Source organism: Solanum stenotomum, chromosome 6 (genome assembly GCF_019186545.1).
Source record: "Solanum stenotomum isolate F172 chromosome 6, ASM1918654v1, whole genome shotgun sequence".
Taxonomy (NCBI): domain Eukaryota; kingdom Viridiplantae; phylum Streptophyta; class Magnoliopsida; order Solanales; family Solanaceae; genus Solanum; species Solanum stenotomum.
In genome coordinates this window covers 47452657-47465879 of record NC_064287.1, presented here as the reverse complement: position 1 = coordinate 47465879, position 13223 = coordinate 47452657, and the positions used below count along the sequence as shown (strand labels likewise).

General features: G+C 34.1%; 1 protein-coding gene across 1 annotated transcript; it reads right to left on the bottom strand.

Annotated features, from left to right (window-relative positions):
* Positions 1–1422: 1422 nt before the first annotated feature.
* On the bottom strand, positions 1423–11766 carry LOC125867826 (disease resistance protein RPV1-like). The gene is made up of 5 exons (XM_049548407.1): positions 11256–11766; positions 6087–7194; positions 5106–5459; positions 2055–3641; positions 1423–1964 (listed from the first exon to the last, which is right to left on the bottom strand). The coding sequence occupies exons 1-5, from the start codon at positions 11732–11734 to the stop codon at positions 1446–1448; spliced, it is 4047 nt and encodes a 1348-aa protein (XP_049404364.1). The 5' UTR covers positions 11735–11766; the 3' UTR covers positions 1423–1445.
* Positions 11767–13223: the final 1457 nt, after the last annotated feature.

Here is a 13223-nt window from a genome sequence, read left to right as displayed (position 1 = left end):
AAGTGTATAGGACGAAGATATATGTATTTGCATGTGTATATACAATTTTCTCTCGCTTTATACAAACAGAAGCGCAATTTATACATTTCGTATCTATTTATATAAGCAAGAGAGGCGAGGGTGGAGAGCGAGATTTGGGAGAGTGGCAAGCGAGATCTGGGAGAGGGGAGAGAGGGGAACGAAAATATATGTATATATACAATTTCCTCTCGCTTTATACAAACACAAACACATTTTATACATTTGTGTTTGTATAAAAGCGAGAGAGGCGAGCGAGACTGCCACCAAACGAGAGTGGCGAGCGAGATTCCACCAGGGAGAGTGGCGAAAATAGCAATAGTTTGCTATAGGATACAATTAAATCAAAGTATATTTATAACATTTAATTTGAATTAATAGTTTGTTATTATGTACAATTTTCCCATAAATGTAACCTGGAACAAATTTATACCTTCAACCAAATAAAATAAAAGTTATTAATCCCTAAATATCACACCTTGTTCCATTAAACTTGATATTATTTTACTTTACCCACCTTCTAATTAAGTGAAAAATAACTTCATATATGAATTAGTAATACATGAATATCTAATCTCGTACTTAAGTAATTCCTACGTAACTCAAGTTTCAAATAAATTGCACATTAGCTAGTTATAGTTGCTAATTATCACAATCAATCCATCTGCACAAAATTTTTATTCAAATTAATCTTGTCAGGCACAAACAAAGACGAATAACTAAAAAAAATAATATTCTCAGATAATCAACTAACCAAGCTACTAAAATTTCTCGTAATAAAACCTTTCTTCAAAATTATTATGCATATATTTTATTGTTGTAATAACCAAAGAAAATAGATATGGGGAAAAATTACGTGCACTTTTAATGTCTCTCCATGACTTTCTTTGTGCTTAGAGTGAATTGTTAGAATCAAGGGGTTGCTAAATTAGTAAAATTACTTCTTTTAAAAAAAAGAGATTAAAAAGAAAAGTAAGACAAACAAGTTGAAACGATGGAAGTACATGAATATGAATTAGTAATATATGAATAACTAATTTTTACCTAATTAATTCCTACGTAACTCTAACCAGCAACCAAACGATCCCTTTTAAGTTTTGGAGTTGGAGTAGGAAATAAATTGCCCAGCAGCTAGTTAGAGTTGCAATTTATCACAATCAATCCATCTGCAACAATGTTTAAGCTTGCCAAGCCACAAACAGAAAAGAAGCATTTAATATATATTTATACACAACAACAACAATAATATGCTCGGTGTAATCTCACAAGTGAAGTCGGGGAGGGTGGTGTATACACATACCTTATTCCTACTTTTAGAAGGTAGAGAGATTGTTTCTGACAGACGATCCACATTTATTATATACACATTTACAAATATCTTTATAAAGTCCAATTTCTTGGACTCATCCACTCTCTGTATGCTGAATTCATTTCTGGAAATGAAAGAAGTTAGCAAGTTTCCTTGACACAGACTGCTGAGATTCATCAAACAGATCCTCATCATTATTATCAAAGTCATCATCATTTTCGAAAACCAAGTGCATTCCATGCTTCTTCAGTTTGAGGCCATTAAAACGCGGACACTCTCTAACTACAACCTGCAGTCTGTCACCTTCTTTCAACATTAACGTAAAACTGTGTTCTTGAAATCGACATAAATATAGTTGATCTTCATCCGTATCAGGAACCCCCAACAAGTTCAAAGTCTTTGTATGTTTAGGTTTAGCATCACCTGGTGTGGTAAACGTTGCTTGTATATCCACGATTGCTGGGACTTGGTGTCTGAAATTATCCTCTACTTGTTGGTCTAGAGAGAGAACTATGCCAATGATCACTGCCTCGAGATCACGGTGCTTACGAGTTGAGAAGTTAGGTACTTCATGTATAAACCAATCTGGAAGGTCATCCCCTGGAACACAGAGATACTGCATATGCCTTAGAGAATCCTGCATTCAGAGTTTTCGTTAACTTGATATAGAAATGTAAATATAATCTTGATGTCTTCGAGGGTGAGGGAGGAGCGAAGGAGAAAGAACCTTAGAAATAGTCTTTTTTATAGAAGGCAAGTACGCATTGCAACCGACTGTATACAACCATTTTAAAGATTTCAAGCTTTCAAGGCCAGGAATATCTGTTATCTTCTTGCAATTACTGATTTGAAGTTCTTCCAAGTATTTCAAATTCGCTACGCTAGCTATCTGTTCCAACGCGGAGCAGTTTGCAGCATTTAACCATTCCAAACTTGAGGGAAGTTCAGGGAGAGATTTGAGCTTTCTGCAGTTTGGGAGAAACAAATGTTTGAGAACACGAAGTTTTTTCATGCTAGAAGGGAGGCTGCAAAAGTCATTGTATCCAAGGTAAAGTTCTTCCAAAGCAGTCAACTTCTCAAAATCATCAGAAATATTCCCAGATATTTTACAAGCATGAGCATCTAGGAATTCCAAGGATGAGAGATTCGAAAATGATTCTGGAAGAGTAACGCGTTTAGAACTTTCTCCATCTTCCATATCCTCCTCTCTAGGTTGTGGTGTCTTTCTCATCTTCAGTAGCTTTAAGCTTGAAAGCATTCCAATTTGATCAGGTAATTCTGAGACAGCAGTTCCCACCATATAGAGGTAACACAACCTCTTAAGGCTTCCAATTGAAGCGGGAAGATGTTGGAGATTCAAACAGTTGTTCAGGTTCAACTTCCAAAGTTTTTCCAATAAGCGTATCTCGTCTGGTAACTCAGAAATTGATGTATTTTGTAGGTCCAAAGTAGTTAAACATGACATATTTCCAATTGAGCTAGGTAAAGATCTGATTGAAGTGCAGCTCCCCAACCCAAGAATCTCAAGGGACTCGAAACTTCCTAACTGGAAACTTTGTTCACTAACTGAGGTCCCTTGTAGACAAAGCCTAACCAATGATGAGAAGCTATTCTCGGAATTGGGCAATTCACTAAAGGACTTGCAATTGCTGAGTGAAAGGAACTTCAATTGAGATAATGAACCAACGGAAGGCGGCAATTCTTTTATGGAGCTGTTATCAAGATAAAGTCCTATTAAAGATCTAAGATTGCCAAGGGAATCAGGGATACAGACAAGTCCCTTGCACATTCTCAAACTTAATTCCTCAAGATTTTTCAAATTTCCAATGGAATCAGGCAGTTCCTTTAAAGCTGATCCACTAAGAGAGAGAGAGCTCAGCAAACTTAGATTCCCAACAGCTGTAGACAGCAACTCCAAAGACCAGCAATCATTTAAATTCAACATCTGAAGATTCTTTAGGCGGAAGATAGAGTTAGGTAGCTTTGTTATTGAGGTACCATCTAGAAGAAGCTCTCTCAAGGATTTCCAGCCACTCAAGTCCTCTGGTAATTCTGTTAGACTCGAGCAACCAGATAGGATAAGTACTTCAAGACGTTTCAATCCAGACACATCGTCTGGAAATGCCAAAAGATTCTTACAACCCTTCATGTTTAGAAGGGTCAACATAGTCAAGTCTCCAATTGATGGATGTATATTAACCAGTTCATTGCATTCCTCAAGAATCAGCTTCTCCAATTGAAGTCCAGATAAGTCAGGGATTTCCTTAAGTTGGCGACAACTACGTAGATTCATAACCTTCAGCTGCTCTGCCATCTATCAAATGAAGATTTTCTCAGTCATTGCAAAAAAGGCTTGCAGAATATTCCTTTGAGATCAGTAGACAGTAAAGCTAAGAAGTTAAACATTAAGGAAAAGGAGCTGATAACACCTAGCGAGATAAATAGATGACAAACCAACAAACGTTTCACGTTAATACAATAAAAATTGCACCTTTTCCTTGTGTGCTTCAGCTTCATAGAGCCTGAAAAATAAATAGCCATTTTCTTATAACCACAAGTGGGGTATGGGAAGGGTAGAGAGTACGCACACCTTACCCCTACCTCGTGGAGAACTGGAGGGGTTCCTGAAAGACCCTCGGCTCAAGTAACACATAACAAGACAGTTTGAAAAAGATAATACAGAGAAAGAACAAAGGCATACAGAGCAGACTAATTTGGTAAACAAAGCACAAGAAACAACCGGTGGTAGCAGTAATCGTAGAACAAGAAACTACAAGAATAATGCTAATACTATCTACCCACCAAGCCTACCCCGTAGGTCAGTGAGACAGCCCTCAACTACCTTCTACCCTAATTGCGACCTGTATATTCTCCTAGGTCATGTCCTCGATAAGCTGAAGTCGTGCCATGTCCTGTCTAAATCACCACTTTCCAATACTTCTTCGGCCAACCTCTACCCCTCTTTAAACCCACCTCTATCAACCTCTCACACTTCCTCACCGGGGCATCTGACAAAGCTTTATCGGCCTACCTCTACTCCTCTTTAAACCCACCTCTATCAATCTCTCACACCTTCTTANCGTGGAGAATTGGAGAGGTTGTTCCCGAAAGACCCTCAGCTCAAGTAACACATAGCAAGACAGTTTTGAAAAAGACAATACAGAGAAAGAACAAGGCATACAGAGCAGAATAATTTGGTAAACAAAGCACAAGAAACAACCGGTGGTAGCAGTAATCGCAGAACAAGAAACTACAAGAATAATGCTAATACTATCTACCCACCAAGCCTACCCCTTAGGGCAGTGAGACAGCCCTCAACTACCTTCTACCCTAATTGCGACCTGTATATTCTCCTAGGTCATGTCCTCGATAAGCTAAAGTCGTGCGATGTCCTGTCTAAATCACCACTCTCCAGTACTTCTTCGGCCTACCTCTACCCCTCTTTAAATCCACCTCTATTAACCTCTCACACCTCCTCACCGGGGCATCTGACAAAGCTTTATCGGCCTACCTCTACTCCTCTTTAAACCCACCTCTATCAATCTCTCACACCTTCTTATCGGAGCATCTAACAAAGCTTCTTCATCCTACCTCTAACCCTTCTTTACCTGACAAAGCTTGTGAATCTACAAATCATCTATGGATGATTAAAGGGACATGTAGTACTTCCTAATTAATTACCAACAAACAAAGTTGTCAAAAAGGAGACATGTAGTTCTTCCTACTTACCATTAAACAAAGTTGTAAAGAAGGAGACTGGTTGAACTAATTCACTTACCTTGTTCTGGTATAAATTCCACTTTTTCTCGTTCCAGACCTGTGTGATCATGCTCTCTGATAAATCAAGAACTGCAATCTTTCGGGACAACAACTCTGGAGGAATTACTTCCAAAGGGCAACCTTTCCACTGCAGCCACTTCAGGTCAGCAGGTAATAGCTTGAAATCTCCAACCAATTTAACATGATTGATTTGGAGGAGTCTCAGTTTGACCATGCACTGAAAAGCTCTAGTGTGAAATGTTAAACCATTTGCCGTCCTACCTTGGCCAATAATCCTTTCAAGTACTTCCTCAGAATTTTGATCTTGATTCCTCTCAAAGTGAAACACAATACCCTCAATGTTACTTGTGTCCTTGAATTTATCAAAACAGATAAAAAAATCATGAGGGGAAGCTAGAAGACAACTCACAAAAGTTAAAAGCTTAATTAAATAATGAGTAAAAAAGCCAGGTGAACTGCAAAATGCTTCTTGGTTCCTATTTGAAGGTATCTTTGGCTGCAATTTGTTACTTTATACTAAATTAATAAATAGTAATACACGTAGTATTTTGTAAAAGAAAAAGTTTAACTCCTATTACTAAAAGATTTACAGTTGGCAATACTTCTTCAAAAGCATACCACAACTAGCTCACTAGAAAAAAAGAGGAAATTATGCAGTAAAAGATTTTATACAAATAGATGTTTCAAAATATCAATTGTAAGCAAGTATTTGAACTGTATGTGGATTAAGAACCTAGAAAAAGATAGTGAATTACCTGCTACAATCAACTAAATCACACTGATAATATAGTTTTTTTTACAAAAAAAATATGTTGAAACTTGTGACCAGGCAAGCAACACGAGCAAGTAGAATACTTGTTTAGTCGTTTAACCACCATTTAGAAAACAGGAATCTCTCCAAATTTCATCTCAATGTACTAACTTCAAGTTAAACAATACTGCAAATGCAAAAGGTGTCAACTAGATCATAAAACCATACCTTGTAGTTATTTAGGACAGTCATAATATCATCATGATTCCACAATCTACTACGTTTATCAACATTTCCAGAACTCTCACGTTGTACGATTTGTCTTCCCATGTCTTTGAGCTGATCATGCATCCACAAAACATTTCCATCAACTATTTTAAGAAGCGATTTTGCTGTGAGTGCTGTTATTGCAGTTTCAGCGGCAAAACCACAACCTTTAAATATTGCAATTGCATCTTCCCTTTCAAGTCTTGTATTAAGAAGAAGACATGCTAAGTCAAGAAATATGCACCTTTCTTGATCATCTAGAGCACCAAAACTTATTTCCAAGATATCTTGAAGTTCACCTGGACGAATCTGTCTAACCTTTTGCACTACATCTTCCCACTCCTTCAATCCTTTCTTATAGAACAATGAAGATCCAAAAATTTCCAGAGCCAGAGGTAATCCCCCACTAAGTGTTACAAATTCTTTAGCAAGACCCAAAAACTTCTTAGGAGGCTGCTCTTTTCCAAATGCATGATAACTTAATAACTTAAGTGAATCGGACAAGTTGAGCTGTGTTACCTCAAAAGTGCAATTTACAATACTTGGATCCAAGACATTTTGATCTCTAGTGGTGACAATGATTCTGCTTCCTTGGCAAAACCGGTCTCTACCACCAATCAATTCACGAAGTTGGCCTGCATCGTCCACGTCATCTAGGAAAATAGCAACTCGCTCATTATTCGCAGATTCATTTATCAATTGGATACCTTTAGCAGTACAGTCTATGATTGGCGAAGCACCTGGGTTAAGATCACCAATGAGTTTTCTTTGAAGAGAGACCAAACCATTTTGTTGCCTTGCAGTTCCTTGAACATCAGAAATAAAGCTACGTTTCTTGAAATAAACGACAAACTGATTGTACAAAGCCTTGGCAAGAGTGGTCTTGCCCACTCCTCCCATTCCGTATAATCCTACAACTTTCACACCATTTGCTTTAACGTCCAGTAGCCTGAGCAATTGATCAAGACGAGAATGAAGTCCTACGGGGTATTTTGCCACACCTATAGGTGTATTATCAAGTTTCCCCAGAACTTTCTTGACTAGAGATTGGATTAACTCTGCTTCTTCCCTGGCACAAGTATGATAACATGAAGTCAGATGAGCAAGTTTTCAGCCCCTAGAATAAATGATTTCGAGTATAGATTCATAATCATTTACAGGGTTTCTTTAACACAAGAATAAATAAGACAATATAAAATTCACTTCCGTTCTTTGTATGAATTTCTTTGATCCTCAAAACATCTAGAATTTTTTTCCTCCAACATAGTCCACCAAATGCAGGCTAATTCTTCCACCATTTCTTCCGAACAGAACAGATTCGAACTTTTCCTAGAATAGTTTCCGGTGCAAAATGATTAATAGACAGAGGTGGATTTAGGATTTCTATAACATGGGTGGACCACTAAAAAACGGAGAATTGATCCATGTTCCTCCAAGTAAATTACTCAAAACTTATGATTCAACTAAGTGCACCACTTAACTTTTTGGAGCATGAGAGTCAAAAGATAATATTTGATCAACTCCTGGATATATGTTCGTAAAATACCTAGTTTGGTAGAGAGACCATGAGTTCACGTACACCACCATTAAATTAGGTAAGCTATAAATCCACTTATGTTCATAGGATTTATATATGGGTACTACAAAGGATTGATTATATATCGCAATTTCATCACTACATCACATAAGGTTTTTGCTCAGGTTTTCCACTTAGCTTTATGAAACTCTACTTTGGTGATTAAATTACGATTGAGTTAGTATGATATGAACAAATTCTGAAAAAAGAGATATTATCAGTATGAAACCTATCCTTCCGGAGTGAAGGATTGTGATTGACACCCCCAGCGTGACTGACACCCCCAACCAGTTGTGGAGTCAAAATTTTGTGTCAAAAAGTACTACCCTCAGTCAAGGGGAGGACCAAGGGTAACTCTGCCCCTGCACCCAACTATACCACACCAACACCTCACAAGATTATTTGTTACCTTTGGCATAACCTAGCTTATACCAACCATATTGTCTCAACCTACTCCTTCATCACATACGCACACCATCATCCTAGAACAGACCCAACTTACACAACTTCTAAGGGGTCGTTTTTAGAGGAAATAATGCATGTATTAGTGTTATTACAATTTTTTTGTTTGGTACAACTATTTAACTATGTACAACCAATACAAATATCATTAGTTATACATTCTACTTTGGTATTATCTTATATATAATTAATACATAACAAATCACGATATTAACAATACAACAGTTTTTGATAGATGCACAAGTAAAATTTAAAACACAATTGTCCCTAAAAGTATACAAAATTAAAGGAATATGGAGGAAATTTTTGTGAAAAATATTTTCTTTTAGAAATTATTGAATGCATAATGGCAACATAACTAATCTTTACATTATTAATCCCAACATCTCTAATATACTCTATTAAACATTTTTTTATAGACTCTACTAAACGACCTTTATATGTGTGGTGAAATTCTTCTTTACAACAAGTATAGTTCAACTTACTAGTTATTATAACAAAACTAATGGAGCACTTTTTTTCAGATTATTAATACATATAATTAGTAATTTTCGGCAACTGAGGGAAATGTATTTTTCGGTCAATTAGTTTACAAATATGGTCGAAGTATACATTATCTATACACTTTGACAGTATATATATATAGTATAAAATATACACTATCTATATAATGTAAATATATTTTATAAATTAGATAATCGAATGGTATTTGGCAGTAATTTTCCCGAGTTAGAATATAATTCTAAATGCAGCTGGTAAATGCAAGTAGACATGATCAGTCTGCGTTCATGCAGCATTTGAGAAAAGGTGTGATGTAGACAATGTGTTCTAATTAATATAATCATTAATGGTTGTTTTTATGACTCGAACATGTGATCTAAGAATAAATGCAAGTACACATATCTAGAAAATACGTATGTGCGACCCAAATTCTTGTCGTTGCCTAAACTTCTAGTGGTAGTTTGTATGAGGGGTGTCAATTTTTATTTTTATTTTTGAAAAAAACGACTAAATTGATCAAAACGAGTCAAACTGAACCGAATTTTAATTTTTTTTTTTCCATCAATACATGGGCTTTGCTATGAACCTATAGGCTACAACCATACCGAATAATTAGCACACATAAAGTAAGTGATTTTTTTTGTGTTTTAGAATACGGTTAATCAACATGTCATCTAATCGATTATAATAAAATGGATTGGATTTTTCTCTTTTTTTTCCTGTAGTATCTCCACGTTCGGCAATGAAATTGTTAGAGCCGGTGTTCCTTTTAAAAGGACAGAATCAAAGTGTATGTGTTGTTTTTATATTCATATTTATAAAAAATGGAGAAAAAAATTAATGAACCAACAAAATATACTTAGTAGTATATATACATTTAAATACTATTACACATATAAATTATCATAATAACATATTATTTTCTCCGTCCCAATTTATGTGACATTATTTAATTTGACACAAGATTTAAGAAAAAAATAAAAAATTTTAAAATTAGTGACTTAATATAAATGTTAAATGTCTTTGTGGTTATGAATAATTTTGTAAGGATAACAATAATTTAAACTTAAATTATCATTATAAAAGGTGATATTCTTTTTAGAATGAACTAAAAAGAAAATAATTGGAACAAAGTATTTTGAACTTTACTTTGAAAAGTATTAGGGCACTTCAATAACTTTATAAATATACCATGTTAAGTCAATTATTGAGTGAACTGTACATAAAAGTCATGCTTTAATTATACACAATAAAGTAACCCAAAAAAAAAGACATGGGTAGTATAAGTTTATGATATATTCTCCATTTTTGTAGTATAAAATATCAAAAATTAATTGAATCAAATTAAAACCGAAGAAAAATTGAAATGATTGAATCAATACATAAAAGAATCTTATATTGATGAATTAACCTAAAAATCCATCAATATACTACTCATATGTGCCAATTTATGTGACACGTTTCGAATTTCAAAATTCAAACAAGTCTACTTTGATTGTAAATTTTCATATATTTTTTAAATATTTTGAATTATCAATTATTGTGACTTATAGTACTTTTTACGTAGTTTACAAATATATATATTTCATTTTAAGAAATTTGAAGATTTCTTGAGCAAATTTTCGATCAGACTTAAATTGTTTGACTTTCGAAAAATGAAATGTGTTACATATATTAAAACAAGGAAAATATAAGCTTCTTGAAATAATTAATTGATTGAATCATTCCTATAGTTCGTATGTCTAAAAGCAGCTAGGTTAGAACTTAGAAGTATTCCCTTCGCAGCAACTGATGTGACACGGTTGAAATTTCAAGAGTTAATCAAATTTTTTAATCAAAATTTCTTTATATGTTTTATAAATAATTTAAGTTAATTTGACTTATAATATTTTTAGGTAATTTTTAAATATATAAATTTTATTTCAAAAAATTTAAAAGCTTTTATATCTAAATTCACCATCAAAATTTAAAACTTTGAATCTCAAAATTCCAACTATGGCACTTAAAATTGGGACAATAGAGAGTATATAAAAGAAACTCAATTACATATCACGGCTTTCCTGAAGGTATCTTTTGATTACCATGAAAGGAAAAGAACTTGACCATCAATAACAAACAAAGCAGAAGTTGATGAATGTGAAAGGAGTTAGGCTATTAAATTGATTCGAATCTAAAATTTAAATTTTATGAATTTAACTTTTAATGATTTTTTAAATTAATTAACTTATTACATTTTTAAAGTTATGGATCAATAGTAAATGTACATGTATAAATTACTTATGAATTATGATAAAGTATATTATAAAAGGGAGTTGGATTAGCTTATATAAACTAGTCCATTCAACTTTTAAACATTTTTTGGATTAGCTTATCTATTTTTTAAGTTTTATACCTGAATTATTATGTGTACCAATTTTCTATCTAAAATATCATCAATTATTTATTAAAACAAAACTCAATCATTAGTTGTTCTTTTTTCTTACTGGAAATAATACTTGACGATGGTTCATGTAGAAAACTCGAACCCCTATACCAACAGTATTATGTTTGTTTTTAAAAATTAAACAGAAATTAAAGTGTACTATACGTACCAGAACCTAGAATCCCAACCGGAGGTATTAGCAGCTTTCGTCATAGCTTTTCTCCACCGAGAAACCTTCGCCGCTTCCACCAAAATCTCGTGCTCCCTAAAATGCTTCTCAAACGTACCTTTCTGTTTCCGCACATCCGACGGGTCAACTTCATAGAAAACCGGTAGCAAAAGCCTTTTACATTCCCAGATCTCCGCCAGTTCTTCGAGGCACCATTTCGATTCAGCATAGTTCTCCGAAATCACGGCGATCGAAGCCGCTGAATCCTCAATCGCAGCTACTAGCTTCTTAGAGATCTCTTCGCCGCGATCCAGATCTTCGTTGTCAATGAATGTCCGTACGCCGTTCCGTACGAGTTCATTGTAGAGTTTCTCAGTGAAACCGTGACGAGTGTCTTCTCCTCTGAAACTCAGAAATATATCCCAACGGAATCTGTGCCCTGAGGTCATGGACCACGCCTCCGTTTCGTCGTCCGCCATTGCCGGAAATTCCCCTTTTCGTTTTGGCTCAGTACTGGAAATTGTATTTGTATGTATGTTTATATATTACGGTTTACGGACCTGACAGCGGGAAAATCATGAATGGTTCAATATCAACCGTTCATAATTTTTTTGGCCCCTTAACTTTGCTTCGGTATCTACAAGTACACACACTTCTTACATTTTATATTACACGTAAAATACCATATAGGATGAGAATTACACATAAAATGTCATATAGGGGACGTATAAGTCCTACTTATGCACAGGGGCATAGCTATGCACACCCTACGTTAGAAAAATGATATACAAAGTGATTAAATAACATATTCTTGGCACACAAAACAAAGTGTTGCTTTGAAAGAGTCAATGAAATTTTTAACTCCGCCACATAGCTTATGCACTCCCAAAACTACGTGGTGGAAGGCATAAATTTCAGTTATAACCAAGTTTAAAAAACATATTTATATATTATGCATAAAAAAATTTTATCCAATGGATGAGCTCCTTTTCCAAAAGTTAGTTTTACAGTTTGTTACAACACTTCACGATAGCAGAAATAAAGAAAAATGAAAAACGAATTCATCTATTGTAGATAATGCTTCGTTAAGAACTGAATTAACTTGTGTGTGATATTTAAATAGGTGTGGTGTTAGCTGGTACATTACGGATTTGACCTCGTGATTCAAATTTTATATTTATCTTAAAAAAAATTGTCGATTACTAAAACTTCAAAATTATAAAATTTTTGACTTCGTTTATGATATTAGACACATTTTAAAAAAGAATTGGTGTATAAGAGATTTTTTCTTATTAAAAAGGTGTGTCAAAGATTTATAGAAGAAATACAGTTATTTTTGTGTAAAGATTTATCCATGCATGTTTTTTTTTTTCTGTAAAATTTCCAACATTATATATGTGCAATATTTCCTAATATTGTAACGTAGACATCTCTAAAATTTCTCTCAGACGAATACACGATATATAAGGTACTAAGTATTGTTTTATATATTAAAAATGAACATGGAAATACTACAAACAAATTATGAGAATTGTTGCTAAATTAATTAGCTTTCTTTTTAGGGTTAATTTATTATTAGCGTGTACACCTTCAAACTTAAATATAGGTGGAACTTTATCCAAATTGTTTTCATCGGTACCTCTGTATCCACTAGTATAGGGCAATAGCTACGAAATTTATCGGTAATTTCTAGCTAATTTATTTATTGTTAATTAAGAAGTAACTAAATGGTGTTAGGATATTTTTTATTGTTTCGTTATGAAATTTTATGGGTAGCTAAATCTTTATTTTCTAATTTGCATTCATTAATTAATAGTCATGTCTAATGATTTCATTCTTGAATCTTTAAAATTCATTTTTAAATAGTCCATTTGTACTATGATATTGAGGTAAAATTGGGAAAATTGATAAAAAGCAACTTGTGACCATTTAATAGTGAATGTCAACGGTTGATTATTGAGTATATCA

What these genes read in the sequence shown, in the direction of transcription:
- LOC125867826 (XM_049548407.1), bottom strand. Translation starts at nt 11,734, where the DNA reads ATGGCGGACGACGAAACGGAGGCGTGGTCCATGACCTCAGGGCACAGA. An exon ending in CTGTCCTAAATAACTACAAG is followed by an intron (nt 5,460 to 6,086) that starts GTATGGTTTTAT and finishes GATAAATTCAAG; the next exon opens with GACACAAGTAACATTGAGGG. An exon ending in GGAATTTATACCAGAACAAG is followed by an intron (nt 3,642 to 5,105) that starts GTAAGTGAATTA and finishes TTCATTTGATAG; the next exon opens with ATGGCAGAGCAGCTGAAGGT.